At 56.2% G+C, this 16,815-nt stretch overlaps 1 protein-coding gene across 3 annotated transcripts in view; it reads right to left on the bottom strand.

Annotated features, from left to right (window-relative positions):
- ARMH3 (armadillo like helical domain containing 3) overlaps window positions 1–16,815 on the bottom strand; it is a 92,172-nt gene that overhangs the window by 71,387 nt on the left and 3,970 nt on the right. The window contains exons 1-8 of one of the 3 annotated variants that reach the window (XM_090057231.1): window positions 13,802–14,450; window positions 13,559–13,669; window positions 13,311–13,367; window positions 12,241–12,387; window positions 11,415–11,522; window positions 9,309–9,401; window positions 7,857–7,931; window positions 3,885–3,971 (exon numbers count right to left, since the gene is read on the bottom strand). In XM_090057231.1, coding sequence (XP_089913357.1) covers window positions 3,885–3,971; window positions 7,857–7,931; window positions 9,309–9,401; window positions 11,415–11,522; window positions 12,241–12,387; window positions 13,311–13,367; window positions 13,559–13,669; window positions 13,802–14,077 — 954 coding nt within the window. In that variant the 5' untranslated portion in view covers window positions 14,078–14,450. Of the gene's footprint in view, window positions 1–3,884; window positions 3,972–7,856; window positions 7,932–9,308; window positions 9,402–11,414; window positions 11,523–12,240; window positions 12,388–13,310; window positions 13,368–13,558; window positions 13,670–13,801; window positions 14,451–16,815 lie in introns of those variants that run through there. The other 2 variants (XM_090057232.1, XM_090057230.1) reach the window with 2 other exon arrangements.

Below are 16,815 nucleotides of genomic sequence, written 5' to 3' on the forward strand. Positions count from 1 at the left end.
CCGCCTTTGTGCCATGCCCAGCCCTTCCGCGAGGCTGCAAAGGAAGTCAGCAATAACTTGTGCCACTTTATTGCAGCGGATGTCAGTTTGCTTTAGGGCGGGAGAGTGCAGGCAGCCCAGCACTGCCCGTACTCTCTTCCTACCCCAGGGAAGTGCTCCCTAGGCATGTCTCTGGAAGTGGGGAAAGCTGGGTCCCCACATGCAGAGATGCAGCCCTGGCAGTCTCCAGGGACACACCTCAGGAAGCAGGGAACATGTTGCCCATTGTCCTATCCATTGACCTTGAGGAACAGCATGACATGTCACCCATGTCCCTGCCAGCTGACCTGCTTCATTGGCAACATATACTTCTAGCCCAAGGAAACAAGGGGGAAACAAACTCAGCGGGAACCATCCCCAGGTGATCCATCAGTAGATGGCACCCAGGGCCTCCTAGGCCCCCCCATCCACACATGCCTGCAGGGGACCGTGCAGCTTTGAGACTCATCCTCTCCCATCCGGAGGAGCCAGGCCCTTGGAGCAGGGAACTCAGGGCCAAGGGCTGAGGAGGGAGCAGAGGCAGCAGCTGGGCAGGGCACAGAGCTGGACTGTCACAGCCACGCAGCTGCTCCGCTCGGGGATAGGGAGCAAGGAGCTGGCCCACCTGCTAGCAAAGTCCCTAGCTCCTGAGAGCAAGCTGGCGCCGTGGGAAGCTTGGCATGCTCTGTGCCATGTTTTGGCCAGCTGGAAAGTAGGACAAAGCACCAGCTCCTCCCCTTATTCACAGCTCAGCGCTTTTGGTGAGGCCAAAGCACCCAGACTCCAGGAGCAAAGTCAGGGACACAGGCCCAGGCAGTCTGCAAACCACTGGGGGCCGGAGAGAGTCTCACTGCTGCTGGTTCCAGACAGGGCAGGCTTCCAGCCCCTGGAAAAGCTGCCATGAAGAGCAGCACGGGAACACCACTCTGCCTCGCTGCTAAGGGCAATGGGATTGAACTGGAGCAGATTAAATCTCTGCAATGATCTTTCCGGCTGTAAGAGCAGTGGGGTGGTGGAACCAGCTGCCCAGGGACGCCGTGGCTGGATGGGCGCAGGGCTAGGCTGGATTCAGAGTAGCACAGGCTGAGTCTGTGCAGGGAGCAGGCCTGGATGGTGCACGAGGTCCCTGGCAGCCCCCACAATGCCATGCTGCGGGGCAGGGGCGAATCCCAGAGCTATCTTTCCTGGGAGCATCCCCCTGCAATCACAGCTGCAGCCTCTTCCAGCTCGGCCATGCCCTGACCCAGAGACAGCACAACCGAGTCCTTGCAGTGGCAGAAGGCACCAAGCTGTGCCCCCATGTAGCTGAGCAGGAGGTGGCTGGGGGTGAGACAAGAGAGCCCCAGACAGAGCCACCCATGGGCCCTGTACACCCCAAAGCATTTGTTTTCAAGACTCCCCTGCCCCAAAGCTGCTTGCAAGGTGCATGGGACCTGCAACCTTCACATGTGCCATCCCAGCAGTCCAAATGGACCCTGCAGGAGAGACAGCATGGCTGGCCGGGGGCACAGGGACAGCAACGAGAGGGTGGAAAGTAATTCCCCACTCCCTGCCCCACCACTGGGAGCAAGTGCAGGGAAGGGGATACCACCTGCCCCTCCCCACTGCCACTTCCCCAGTCCTCAGCCCCCATGCAACCTGGCCGGGGCGGATAGGGACAGCCCTCTGCCAAAACGAAGCCAGGTGAGGACGACAGGTATATTTTTGTTACCCCTCTCTACCAGCCCCACTGCAGTGCCTAAGAGACAAGAAGAGAAAAAGGCCTCTCTCCCCTTGGCCAAGTCTGCTCTGTGCATGCGATGCTCCTTTGAGTCTCATTAGTGCGTCTCGGTAGCGTCACTATTTCCCTGGTGCTGTCAATTATTTTCTAGCGCGATGTGGTCCTTTCGCTCAGCAGCAAGGGAGAGAGAAACGTTTCCTCAGAAACAAGGAGGTGGCATCCTACAGCTACACATGGTGGATGGGTGCAGACTCCTTTCTACCTACAGTGCCTCTGTAGGAGGATTAAATCCCCTGACACGTGGAGCAGACAGGGGAGCCAGGGGGGCAACCAGCACAGCCCAGAAGCCTGGGACACCCCACAGCAGAGCACAGACATCGCTGCACCTAGAGCATCCCTCATGAGGGTCTGTCCAGCCTCTCCTTGAACCCTCCAGTGAGCAGCGTGCGGATGCTACAACAATATGAGTAATACACACACCACCCCCAGCACCAATCTACAGATACAGGCATGTGGACACATGCACAACCCCCGGCGGGAACACAATCGGGTGCGCGGCTGGCGCAGAACTTCCCACGCGAGTGAGTTAACGAGATGGAAGGACCAGACGAGACCTCTTCCTGGGTCATCACTGCCAGCTCCCAGGCACTGTGCCACATACCCTCTTCACAAACTAACCCTGCCCCATGGCCCCCAACTGCTCTGGCAAAGAGGAAACTCCTCATTTCCAGCCCACGTGCTTTCCACTCCTATTGGCTGAAACCAAAAACCCAAGGCAGGCCGTTAAAATACAGTGCTTCATGCATAGAGGAACTGACAGGAGGGTTTCCCACCGCTTTCATTTTCTCTCTTCTGCACAACATCAAGAAAGCAACAATCTGCAGACACAGCAGCAGATCAGAGAGCAGCGTGGTCCTCCTCCATGGGAAAGATGAAGCGAGTTGCTTGATAAGGATGACTGGAGAGATGCAAAGCTGCCGGTCTAGCTCTTTGAGGGGGTTGCAAGATGGGACGTTTCCCTAGCTCCTCCTAGGCACAGGGTCAGCATTTCTTCAGAGGGCTCTTTACTACCTTGGCTCATTGTTTTGGCTTCCAATCCTACGCTCAGGGCCTGAGACATGACAGCTCTATGAACCCAGTTCCCTAGACAGAATATACCTTACCCAGTTCCCTAGACAGAATATACCTTACACACACACACACACACACTTAACCCACCCACTCACCCTGCTTTCAACAGAGTGAGCTGCAAGCAAAACCGTTCCTACTGAGAAAGTGTTTTTGTACTTAGGTACAAGCATGCATAGGTTATTAGCTTTTTTTCATACCATCCAAGAGCTGTGGGGCAGGCAGGGAGCTGAGGGGACACATCCACCCCAGCCCTGCCCAAGGCAGGGTCAGCCCCGCCCAAACCAGCCCAGACAAACCTTGTGTCCGACCTCGAAGCCGCATGACACTGTCCCCCGACAGCCTCAGGCATCACCTGCACCCCTGGGGTACAGGGCGATGTGGCTGTCAACGTCCTGCTCCTGTTGGGGCGGTCATGGGCGCCACAGAGAGCCCGGGCCAGGCCGTGCCCCTGCTGCAGAGGAAGGCAAACCCCCCCCCCCCCCCCCCCCCCCCGTGTGGCCCACTCTGAAGAAAGGGGAAATCCTTTCCTGCCCAGTGCAGTGTGGGGCTGAGCCTGAGTGCAGGGGCAAGACCCTCCAGCCAGGACCCTATGGGGTTGGTCCTAGCAGGAGCATTTACATACACACAGGCTGGACTAGACGTTGTTCATTTTGTATGGGGTTAGCACTTATGGATCTAACATGTAGTCCACGCTTTGCAAACGTCCACCACCGCGTTTTTCCTCTCCCCAACCTTTCAGTCCCCATTTCTAAACATGCCACCAGGGCTGCCAGTGTAGCTCTCTGCAAAGACAGAGCAGCACAGATTCAAAACCCAAGAGAACTCCCATTAACGACAGCATAGGGTTCAGTTATGCTGTTCCAAAGGATTTTTCTCCAAACTGCAGATAAAAGGAGGATTTCAAAGCAGCTTCAAGCTGCCTGAACAGCGCCGGCAGCAAAGACAGCCATTGCACCTTCACGCGAGCTGGCTGAAGGTGCCCACATAATGATGTGAGCATGCAGAGAACACCTACCTCGTACTTCCTGTAGTTTACCAACAAGGCAAGCAGGACTACAGCATCGTAACCATGCTCCCTGCGGCTCAGGGGGGTGGACAGGATCTGAAACGTAAATTGCCAGAATTAGCATGGGGAAGTCTTGACCACAGGACACAGAGGAGGACACGGCACAACCGGGTTCCACAAGGGACCAGACACATGGATGGAGGGTCAGTCCATCAGGGGCCGTTCAACGCAACAGGCATGGATGCCGGCTAAAGGGCAATGGGCAGGGTCACTCGGCACACACCCAGTTCTTTATATTCTCTCTCTAAAGCAGGGATGGCCGACCTATGGCAAGTCTGCAGCAAGTGGTATGGGCATCCTCTAGGTGTGGATGCAGCAGATCAGGGAGGGGACAGGCAGCACACCAGCAGACAGGGCAGGGAGCAGAAAGCAGAGCAGCAGATGGGGCAGGGAGCACAGGGCAGGGAGCACAGGGCAGAGCAACAGATGGGGCAGGGAGCAGAAAGGAGGAAAGGGATGGGAATGGTGCTCAGGGAGGGTGCAGGGCCCATCCGTGGCAGGCCTGGGCCCCACTGGTCTGAAGCATCCATTCTTTGTCCCTGCTAGAGATGGGTCTCTGGGTGAGACAGACCCCTGGTCTGTCCCATGCACCTGCCGTGATAAAGCCCCACGCAATCTGGCTTCCTGCTGAAGCAGGTGGAAGCAGAGCACAGCGTGCCCAGGACATCGGCACAAAGCGCGGTCAGTGACTGAACGTCAGCACTCGCCAGAGATAGTTTCAGTTTCATAGTTGGTCAGGTCGGAAGGGACCTGAGCAGATTATCCAGTCTGACCCCCTGCCATGGGCAGGAAAGGATGCTGGGGTCAAATGACCTCGGCTAGGTGTTCATCCAGCCTCCTTTTGAAGACCCCCAGGGTAGGGGCCAGCACCACTTCGCTTGGAAGTTGGTTCCAGATCCTAGCCGCCCTGACCATAAAGTAGCGCCTCCTGATATCTAGCCTGAACCTACTCTCTGTCAACTTATGGCTGCTGTTCCTTGTTACCCCCAGTAGTGCTCGGGGGAACAGGGACTCTCCCCTTGCCTGCTGGTCCCCCGTGGCAAGTTTATAGGCGGCCACCAGACCACCTCCTCAGCCTCATCTTGTGGAGGTTGAACAGGTTCAGGTCCCGTCGCCTCTCCTCGTAGGGCCTGCCCTGCTGCCCCCTGACCATGCGAGTGGCCTCCTCTGGACCCTCTCCATGCTGTCCACATCCCTCCTGAAGTGCAGTGCCCAGAACTGGACGCAGTCCTCCAGCTGCAGCCTGACCAGTGTCACATAGAGGGGGAGGATCACCTCCTTGGACCTGCTCGAGATGCATCTGTGGATGCATGCCAAGGTGCGGTTGGCCTTCCTGACCGCGTCCCCACACTGCCGGCCCATGTTCATCTTGGAGTCAATGATGACCCCCAGATCCTTTTCTGCCTCTGCCCTGATGAGAAGGGAGTTCCCCAGCCTGTAGGTATGGTGCCGATTGTTCCTCCCCAGGTGCAGCGCCTTGCACTTGTCAGTGTTGAATCCCATCCTATTCTTGTCCGCCCACCCCTGTAACCTGTCTAGGTCTAATTGTGGCCTGTCCCTCTCCTCCAGCGTGCCCGCTTCCCCCCACATCTTAGTGTCATCTGCAAACTTGAACAAGGTGCTTTCCACCCCCTCATCCAAGTCGCTGATGAAGATGTTGAACAGTGCGGGCCCGAGGACCGAGCCCTGGGGGACCCCACTGCCCACGTCCCTCCAGGTCGAACATGACCCGTCCACCACCGCTCTCAGTTGGCGACACATCTGACTGTGTGGGTGTCGACACCACAGCCCCCAGTTTCTTAATGAGAACGGGGTGAGAGACAGTGTTGAAGGCCTCCCGAAAGTCCAGGAAGACGATGTCCACTGCTACCCCTGCGTCTAAGGATTTGGTGACCTGGTCATAGAAGGCACCAGGTTGGTCTGACAGGACCTGCCCCTAATGAACCCATGTTGGTTGCCCCTAAGCATAATCTCCCCCGCTGGCCCCTCGTGGACATGCGTCAGGATAATTCTCTCAAAAAGCTTCCCCAGGAACGAGGTAAAACTAACTGGCCTAGTTTCCTGGGTCCTCCTTCCTCCCTTTTTTGAAAATGGGAACCTTTTCCAGTCCTCTGGCACCTCACCAGAGCATCACAAGTGCTCGTAAAGCCGTGCCAGGGGTCCTGCAATGACCTCTGCTAATTCCCTCAGCACTCGAGGGTGGAGATCGTCTGGACCAGCTGATTTGAACACGTCCAGCCCCACCAGAAGTTCCCTGACTAGATCCTCCCTGACCCTGGGCCTGGGTGCGCCTCCCTGGGTCCGTCCGGGAACCCAGTGGGGGGGGATGTCCCTGTCCCTGTTCAGAAAAATGGAAGCAAAGAATCTGTTAAAGTGATTCTTTGATCACTGGTCACCACCGAGCGTCCAGCCAGCAACAAGCTTCTCGCTCACACCTTTGCAGAGGGGAAAGCCCATCCCTTGCCTCTAAGCAAGAGACAAGAGGATATGTCATGGGACCAGGGAGAGTCAGGCTGGAAAGGATCTCATGAGGGTACATCTAGTCCAGCTTCCACTCATGACAGCATCAGCCCCAACTAAACCAGCCCAGCCACATGTCCATCCAATTTGCTCTGGAAAACATCCAGGGAGGGAGACTCCACAGCTTCTCCAGGAGCCTGCTCCAGTGCTGGACCACTTGCAGAGCCAGAACATTCCCCCTCATCTCCAGCCTCAGTTTCCCCTACTGCAGCTTGAAGCTGTTGCTCCTAGACCTGTCCCCTGTGGCCACAGAGAAAAGCCGATCTCTGTCATCATCCTGCAGAGACTTAAAGCCTGTGATCAACCCCCTCCCAAGTCTTCTCTCCTCCAGACTCGGTCACCCAGCTCTTTCAGCCTGGCCTCGTCCATCGTGCCTCCATTGGTCATTGCTGTCACTCTGCACTGGACTCTCTCTAACCTGTCCACATCCTCCTCAACGTGCGGGGCCAAGAGCTGGGCACAGGGCTCCAGGGGAGGCCTCCCTGGTGCTGAAGAGTGGGAGATCCCAGCCCCGGATCTGTATCAATGCTCCTGTTCATACAGCCCAGGAGGCTGCTAGCGGCTTCGGCAACAAGTGTGCTGTTGGCTCATGTTCAGCTCGTGCTCCACGTTCCCCAGGTCCTTCTCTGCATCACAGCGGCCTAGCCTGCTCTTCCCCAGGCTGGATTGATGCGTGCAACTATTCTGCACCAAGGGAAGTACATTGCACTCGTCTTTGCTGAACCTCATCTGATTTCTGGATCTCTCCAGTCTGTCCAGGTCCTTCTGGATCCCAGCCCCGCCTTCCAGAGCATCTGCAACTTGACCCAGCTCGGTGTCATCTGCCAAGTTGCTAAACGTGTGCTCGAACACATCACCCAAGTCATCCATGAAGAAGCTATACAACGCTGGACCCAGGACAGACCCCTGGGGACTCCATGTGATACCAATTCCTAATTAGACATGGAGCCACTGACGACTACTGGCTGAGCACAATGATCTAACCAGTTACATACCCGCCTCCCAGCGCGCGTCTTACATTGTGCTGTGGACACATAGCCAGTACATGCGCTAAATTTTCCCAGTCGAGTTTCTCGCCTTCAAAGCCTAACTTATCCAAGAATGGCAAACGGCTGACTACACTGGCTGACTTTCCAAGCTGGCGCTTCTCTAGCATCTGTCATGAAATCAGGCCCACAAAGCTCTTCTGTTCCTTCCTGAGCAGCAAAGCCTGAAGCGTGAACACCATAAAGCCCAACTGAGACTGAAACCAAGGGACTGGAGTGAGAAGACAGCAGGGATCAAAATCTGCAGCTCAGTTTCAAATTTAAGAGTCAAAACACCACGTCAGGGAGCACTGGTAGAAAAGCAGCGAGTGGAGGGTGGAGAGCTCTGGGGAAAGTGCTTTCTGCTTCGGCATACCTGTAAGATAGCTTCAAAGATGCTGTTGATCATCACGTACTCCAGGATTGTGTTCTGGCTGATGTTGTCTGTCACCTGCATACAAAGAAAGTGTTTGCACACCCTTGCTGCCGGCCCCACCTCCAATGCGCTGCTACAGCTTCTGCACCAGGACAAGACACATCACCCCCTTCGGGGGACATTCCCATGCAGCCACGAAGCCGGGCAGGCATGGGCTGGAGCTGGAAGTGGGGAGAAGGGGCAAGCACAGGCTGCCCTTTGCCCTGCACCTACTGCCCACATCACAGCTGGTGCGTGGGGACCTCCTCTGTGCAGCCGTGTGGAAACAGCAGGAGTAGCAGAAACTTGTGCAGCAGAAGGAGGTCCGACTGGGGTCCCTTGTGAGCCACAGGTTTGCAAGGAAGTCCCCTCCCCACCCCAACACCAGGTGGTGCCTCCCCTTCTGCCCAATGGGAAGGGTGCAGAGAGGGACCCTTGCCCTCACCCAGAGGTGGATCCGGGGGTTGGCAATTGCACACCTTTTGGCCCCTGCTCTACCTAAACTTCAGAACCAACTCCTGGAAGGGCTGCAGCATTTCCCCTCTGGCAGGGCTGATGGCATCGTGGCTCATTATCACATACCTGATTCCTGCTCAGCTCAGGTGCTAATGACCCTCCCTCCTTTCTAACGGCCTCGATGTTCCATTAGTCAGGCCTTTCCCTGGCCATTTTGTGGTCTCTCAGCCCTCTCTTCTGTTCTGCAGCCCCACAGCCTGCTTCCAGTCCTAGCTAAACACCTTAACTCTGGTGCGGTCACAGCAACTCCCACATGGAAACGACTGACAGCACCACACTGCGTGTGCTGTCAATGTGCTCCAGAAAGCACAATTTTGCTTTAAGAACCTGAATAGGAAATGTGCATTCAACTCTAAGGACGGCAGGACTGATAAAGCAGTATTTGCTGACTGCTTTGGCCAAGCTTGGTGCGTTTGTCAGACTTCATGTGTAATCTAGCTCATCAGGCACGCTCCAGTAAAGTCACGTGCATCTTTACTTCCATCTTAAAAACTGCGTTAACATAGCTCCAGCCCCTAGCAGGCTAGTACAGCTTCTACCATCTTTTTACCTGGAGAAAAATGTGGGTGTTGTGTTCTAGGGAATCTGCATCACCCTTTATAAAATCCTAGATCCACCCATGCCCACACCTGTCTCAGTCTCTTCTCCCCAGTTACCTCATGCCTGCCCCCAGTACCCTCCTTCTCCCACTCCTGGACTCCCTTCTCTCTCCATCCTGCTGGTCCCCTCCAAAGCATTTAGTGGAAGCTGAGAGTTTACCAAGGGGTGGGACATGGCCCTGGAGGATTCATCTCATGCCCTCACAGGCACCTCAAGCCCCCTCTGGCACCAGCTGCCTGTGCCTGCCAGGGGCAGATGATTGGAGCCCCCCAGCAAATGCCCTGTGGGGTGATTTACCGTAACCAAGCAGAGGAGCAGCTTCAGGCACAAGCTCTTCAGGCTTTCTGAACCTTCTGCGCAGAGCAGAGCGTCCAAGCTCTCCATGAGATTCTGGAGTGGAAAGCACGGTTTCATAGTTTCATAGTTAGTAGGGTCGGATGGGACCTGAGCAGATCATCAAGTCTGACCCCCTGCCATGGGCAGGAGAGAGTACTGGGGTCAAACAACCCCAGCAAGGTGTTCATCCAGCCTCCTTTTGAAGACCCCCAGGGTAGGAGCCAGCACCATTTCTCTTGGAAGTTGGTTCCAGGTCCTAGCCGCCCTGACCGTGAAGTCGCGCCTCCTGATGTCCAGCCTAAATCTACCCTCTACCAGCTTGTGACCGTTATTCCTAGTCACTCCTGGCAGTGCTCAGGGGAACAGGGACTCCCCCAGTGCCTGCCAGTCCCCTCTGACTAGTTTGTAACAGGCCACTAGATCCCCCTCAGCCTTCTCTTGTGGAGGCTAAACAGGTTCAGCTCCCGTAGCCTCTCCTCGTAGGGCCTGCCCTGTTGTCCCCTGATCATGCAAGTGGCCTCCTCTGGACCCTCTCCATGTTGTCCACATCCCTCCTGAAGTGTGGTGCCCAGAACTGGACGCAGGACTCCAGCTGTGGCCTGACCAGTGCTCCCACGGACTCCCCCAGGCCAGCAGCCAGCACTGGGTTACAGGCAGTGACATGGCATGGCTGTGAGTCTGACCACGGCACGCACGCTCCATAGTACCAACAAAACCCAACGTGGCCAAGCTCATACATGAAACCAATGTGGTGGTGTGCGTCTGATGTGCCCTGATGGCTGCCTGGGGCTCATCCGTGCCTCACCACCAAGTCTTGGTGTTAACAACATCCTGCAAAATTGCAGCACAAGGTCTGAGAGAACTGCATTGTTCCCTCTCACTAGGGGGGAGTGGATGGTGCTCAAGCCCCACTGCAACCCCTGAGGACTCCTGACACCTCCTGGCTGATTCGCACAAAATACTTAATGGTAAAGAGAAAGTCACTAGCAATTTATCACTGATTGTCTCTCACCATACAAGAGCAGGGGGTCATGGGAAGACACGAGCAGGCTGGCAGTTTAAGATGAACACTAGGATGCTCTGTTTCTCCCAGTCTGGGACTAACTGGGGGAGCTCGTGGCCCCAGATGTGGTAGGAGGTGAGAGCTCAGCCAGATCCACACAGGGTCGGACACGTGCTTGGAGGAAAGGGGCATTGGTCACTACGGAGCATGGGAGTGCGGGGCACAGCCTCTGCATCAGACCTGCCTGGACCTTAAAGGCTGGAAGGGAGAGAGGAACAGAAAAACCTGCTCAGACACAGGTCACTCTTCCTTCCAGCCTCTGCTCTCTGCCGCCATGTGACACTGAAGACTGGACACAACGGACCTGGGCTCTGACCCAGTCCATGGTAGCTCTCATGAGGCCAGTGGGCTCAAACCACCGACCACTATCAGTGTAACACATTTAATTTAGCAGCAGCACAATTGGCTGATGGACAGTTAAAACGCATCTCTAGCAGCAGTGCTCATCTGCTCAGAGGAAGGACGCAGGGCTGCAGGCAGCTTCCTGCAGGGTCCAGGGAGTGGGGATTAACTGCCTCCCAGCTGCATCATGGCTTGGCTTAGCCCTACACCACAGAGTGAAGCTGCCAGGGCCAGCTGCCATGCCCTGCAGGGCAAACAGTACACGGCTGCCACCCCAGAGCAGCTGCCGGGAGATAAATCCCCACGCCCTGCTGCCCCACAGTTAATGATCTACATGTCTGCCCCTTGGAACCCTGGGGAACCCCGGGGAGAGTCTGCAAGGCATGCAGGACCTCCCATCTACACCACAACTGGGGGCGCTGAGAATGCCAGGAGGTCGACAGGCACAGAAATCATGCCCAAGTGACAAGGCTGTGATGCAATGGCCTGGGATGAGCTCATGCTCACATACGCCTTCTTCGTCGTGGCCAATGCATCTAAGCCACGCAGTTAAACTTCAGAGAAAGGAACTCCAACCCCCCGGCACCATGCTAGGTCAGTCACAAACTGCTCTGCTCCGAGCCCCGGAGCAGTCTTCCTGCCAGCCCCTCCGTGCATCTCACCTTCATGCACAGCTCTGCCTTGTCAAATCCCATGAGCATGTTGATGATGTCGAAGCCTGAGGTGGATTTGTTCTTCTGGTGCACACCACGAATCAAGGCACAGAGCGTCTGTGTGGGGCAGAGGGAAGGGAGTATCAGAGTCAGGCTGTGCCCACACTGCCCCTGGCCAGCCCAGCTCACGGCCCAGATGCCAAAGACCACCATAAACCTAAACATGCTCCTCCCAGCTGCTCCATCATCCTCGGGCTCCCAAATCTTAGCATCTCGGCCAGCATTATCCCACCCTGAGCTAACCAGCACTCCGTACAGAGGCATCTTTGCTGCATCTCCTCCCCACAGTCACCTTTGTTGCCTTGCAAAGGTGCATAGCCAGAACCATGTATAAGCGGGGAAGCCTGGGCAGAGCTGGCCGGGGACCCCAAGGAGGGGCTGGACCCTGTGTTCAGCACCGGTTAGAGTCCCCCATCAGAAAAAATCCTCTCTCGGATGCAGAGAGAATCATGTTCTGCCTATTTAAGGACCCCCAGGGGTAGAGCCATAAGACCAGGTAAGTCTGCTGGCAGATTTCACTGCCATTTTATCTTGGCTGTCAGGGATCCCCAAGGGCAGAGGGAGACTGTGCTCCCCTTGGGAGACCCCAAGGACAGCAACTCTGAGCACCGGGGAGCCCATCTCCCCCCCAAGGCCCACCCCATCCTCCACCATGCTCCATCAGCCCAGAGTCCAGTTTCAAAACAAGTTCCTGGTCCCCATGTCCAGCAGGATCCCCAGTGCCTTGAAGCTCAGCAGGGAGAGAAGCCGAGAGGAGCTTGTTCCCAGCAGATACCTGCAGCGCGTTGACCACCCTGATGGGGTGCTCCTCTGCCAGGGCCTGGATGCAGTGCTGGAATAAGCAGTTAATGTTGTCCTTTATTTTCATGAGCTCCTCGCCATCCAGCGCCTCCAGCTTCCCCTCCAGGTACTCCAGGTTCACCTGCAGAGAAAGGAAGGTTAACAAACACCATCACAACCCCTCGGCAGAGCACCGCCAAAGCCCCACGTTCCTGCCCCCCGCTGTTACACTGCCCATCCCAAGGAGCAGATCAAGGTTTGCCCTGGGATAACTCCTCATCCCTGCAAACCTCTGCACCACTGTCCTATACCAGACCTCACAGCTGCAGCAGGACTTCGCCTTTGGGGGGATGGAAGAAACTTTAGGTCCCACTTTCCAGAGTGGGCTAGCCAGGGATACCGCTTGCCCAGAGATTGCTCTTACCATGGGCAATTGGTAAGGAGACAAAGCACAGAAGGATAAAAAGGAGAAAAGACGCAGATGAGGAAAACTGACCGTAGGTTGAGACAGAAGAGATAAGCAGTTTCCTCCCCTCTCGACTGCCTATGCCCAAGCCCTTAAGGGTCCCGCCAGTATTTTCGGTGTCCAGCCTTCCTGCTGGACCTGTCAGCCCCAACTGCTGGGGACCCTGAACCTCCAAAGCCTGGCGTCCAAAGATCCTGGACCGTCACAAACAGCCCCCACCAGCACTGCCCACTATAGCAAGAGAGACACAGAAGTTGTGCCCTCTCTTTCCTTAAGTCTGCACCCCAAGATCTTCTGATGTCCAAAACCACACAGGTGTCTGCAGGGAGAATAACACAACCTGCGCAGCGATAGCAGTAACCTACGTGGAGCAGCTGAACATAGGCTTTTCAACCAGGCCACATGTGCCCTACTGGGGAAATAAAGGCAGAAAAACCTTTACGATGCCCTATGAGCCCCCAGAACACAACCAGGTTCGTGACAAATGCATTTCCCCAGTTGCTGTGGACTTGGGGGGAATGGGAAGAGCTGGGGCAGCCAAACCTGCCAGGCACATGGAAAACCCCAGGGCATGGGGGCAAGTGTCCCCCTGCCATCACCTTCATGAGGAACAGCTCCTCCCAGAACCGCGGGTTGCGCTTGCTGGGGTCATCTATCTGAAAAAGAAGGACGTTCCTGTGAGAACCCATGAGCTGCCACGGCCGGTCAGTAGAGCCGACGAGGCTCCCCGGCACTGGGGTGCTCAGAGTGCAGCCCCCCAGAGCTGTGCCAAGCCCGAGCTGGGACCCCCTCCCAGCAACTCTGCCTGGACAGAGAGCTGTTTCACCAGGACCCACCGGCCTCTTACCGTGAAGATCTCGTCGTACATGAGCACAACCTTCTCCTTCAGTGGCTTCTTGGAGGCGGAGGATTTCCGCAGCAACCCGCCCTTCTTCTCTGCCAGCGCCATGGGGGCAGCCTGCGGATGAGAGACACCGGATTTCAGAAAAAGGTTTCTCCAACGGGGCCTAAAAGGCAGCTCTACATGGACACAAGCAGCCACAGTCCCCGGCAGGTCAGATGTGGAGGGGGCACAGGCATGGACTCAGACCCAGTCTCCTGCTGCAAAGCGAAGCGTGGAGATGCGCCGCAGTGCACAGCTACAGAACGACCGACGGAGGGGCAGGTCCCTTCCTCGCTGCTCTGTCCAGGAGCAAGAGGGCTCCTGCTCACCCCGCAACACCATCCAAGGAGGCTGTTTCTCCAGCAAGGTCCCGTTTCGAAGCCCACCGAGCTCCCAGCCTCCACCACACCTGGCAGCAAGCACTCCCAGGGGCACCGGGAAGCAGCAATCCCACCTATGGCTTCTACATGCGCTGCCCGGCATCTCGCCCCGATTTGGTGTGTGGGGAGGGGAAAGGCAGTACAGAGAGCAGTGCCCGAACCCCTCACAGGCTCTGGCCCTCTTGCACTTCTGCCCTAGACCTGCGCCTGGAATGGGCGGAAGTGCTAGAAACCAGGTGAAGGGCAGGGAGGGGGCTCCCCAGCCATGGCTCTCGACCAGGGGGCCACAACAGCCTTCAAAGGGTGCCACCAGGAGAGAGGAGATAGCACCAGCTCCAGGGAGGAGATCATACAGGGAGCCATGGGGCTGACAGGGAACTGCAGGGTCACATCCAGTCTAGCTCTGCCTAAACCAGCCCAAGCCCATCATCTAAACACAACGTAAGCCTACCATCAAGACAACAGGCTGCCTTTGCCTAGACGCTGCCATTCACACCTCATCACCAAGGGAGCTGCACAGACCCCAGCGCCCGTCCAGGCCATGCACTCATTATACAGGGGAGATAAATACACTGCAAACTCTTCCAGGCTCTCCCAGCCTCTGGGATTCTGCAGCCCTCCGGCCTGGGGGAGTGCAATCTCCAGCGCCGGGCGCCTGACCCACTGCATGGGGGGAGCTTGGCCTTCCCTTGGCCAGCAGGATTGAAGGATACCTGGACCCCAGCTCTGAAGCTGAGATCTGGGGTCCCTCAGCTGTGGGCACGGGGTCAGTCAGCGTGATGGCCACTACACTGAGAGGTTACCCACACCAGACGGGCACCTCCCCAGCCCACCATGCCCTTAAATGCAACTTCAAGGGCAGGTTTCAGTCAAACAAAGGAGAAAAAGGTCAGGCACTGTTCAATCCTCTTGCCAGCTTCCTTCTCGGAGCTGGCACTCTTTACTCAGGGCGTCATGGGAATGAAGACACCATCCCAATCGGAAAAGTAATTGGGAACAGAGCGGCTCCTATTCAAAAGCCAATCAAGAACCAAGCCTAGATGGCCCATAACAGGCTTCCCAAAGATAATCACAAGTTTCTGCGTCCGAGGTAGCCCCCGCCTCCAAACACACCCATCCACATGTGCGCCAGTAATTGGATTACCACTAATGAATCTCAATGGCAAAGCTGACCAGCCAGCTGGCACTGCTTTGGGGTCATCAAGTCAAGGAAAAGGAAGTCAATACGCCACGTGTCCGCCTTGCGAAAGGGAGAGAGGCAGTGGGTTTCAGTGCCTTGGCCCCATGTCTAGGAAGGTGGCGGTGAAATCCCACATGAAATAGGAACAAGGATTTGGTCGGGTCTATGCTGATGTTAGAGAGACTGCAGGCAAAGCTGACTGCTTGCAGCACCTGGTCCGCCATACCTTGGCGGAGGAAGCAGAAATCTCCACTCCCCACCAAAGTCCGGACAGGTGGTGGACATGGCTTGCTCTTGGTGTACAGTACATTGGGCAATAGGAATAGGTCCATGTAACAAAGCCTGCCCAGAGCCACGGAGGAGTCCCGCAGCTGTGCAGAGTACAGGAGCTGAGCATATGCAACATCACAGCGTAAGCTTTGCAGGCATGAGCAGAGGGATGTAACGAGCCGTTCTGCTAACTGGCTGCAGTCAACAAGCTTTTCTTCTAGACACAGCCCAGGCACCACAGCTCTAGTAGCTTCGTGTTCACAGAAATCATAGGACCCAGAGCCATGAGGTGGGCAGGGAGCTCTGGGGTCACGTCCAGTCCCAGCCCTGCACAGTGGGATGTCAGCAGTGAAGGGCAGAGTTAACAGCCAGCGCTGCCCCCCACCAAACATCCTGACCCACGAGGAGCCCTGCAGGCTGCGTGCCACAGTTCTGGAGGCCAGAATCAGCCCATGGGCTGGGGCTTGGGCAGTCCTGGACTCAGCTGAAAGATTTAAGCGAAGGCACCAAAAAGGAGCTGGGGAAGAGCAGGACAAATGATGTGATAAGAACGGGAAAGAAATAACAACCCGCCTGCAAACAAAGAAGCTGATCCAGAGATGGGAGTGAGAAAGATCCCAGTGATGGCAGAGAGGGAAGGAACAGAAGATGCAGGCGTGCCAGCTGGGCAAGGGAGACAAGGAGGACAGACATTTCAAGGGGAAAGGGGCAGGGGAGATATGCACCTACTAAATACAATGATATGGAGAGAAAGCACAAGCTGCTGTGCACTCAGTTCATCAGATGCTGCGACAGGACGTCCGTGCACAAAGCAGAGGGAATGAAGAGAGAGGTTAGAATAGAAAGGACAAGGGAAAGGGGAGAGAGAAGGGGCCGTGCAAGGAGAGAAAAGCAAGCATTAAGCCTATGGGAGCAAAGGGGTCACAAAAGCCAGTTCAGGCAGAGATGGGGCTCCCTAGTTCCTGCTGAAGTCAGATTTAATCCAGCCCAGTCTTGGAGGGTCTCTTGCTCCTTGATGCCCAGTCAAACTAGTCTTTAAATGTTTTTTGGCCTGAGAATGGCTGCCCAAGGTCAGCGATGGGGTGTCCAGGGAGGGTGAAGCACCAGCCACAGACTCGCGTCTCTCTCTTCAGCTGAAGTCAGAGCAGCGTTGGTCCATTCAGGCAAGCAGGGATCTCCCCATCAGTCCGAGGCAGACAGCAGATCAGCTGGGCACTGTCCAAGCAACAAGTGACCACTCTGAGATTTTGCCACCCAACGTGGATTGAGCTGTTCCTTTGGCATGGCATGCCATGCCAGCTCCAGAACACTGCTCGCAGGCGACGGCCTCTAACAACACAGACCCAGACAGGGTGAACACCCTGGTGAGCAAGGTGAGCAAGAGGCCAGTG

This window comes from Crocodylus siamensis, chromosome 7 (assembly GCF_052110815.1).
Source record: "Crocodylus siamensis isolate JL-2025a chromosome 7, ASM5211081v1, whole genome shotgun sequence".
Lineage (NCBI taxonomy): Eukaryota > Metazoa > Chordata > Crocodylia > Crocodylidae > Crocodylus > Crocodylus siamensis.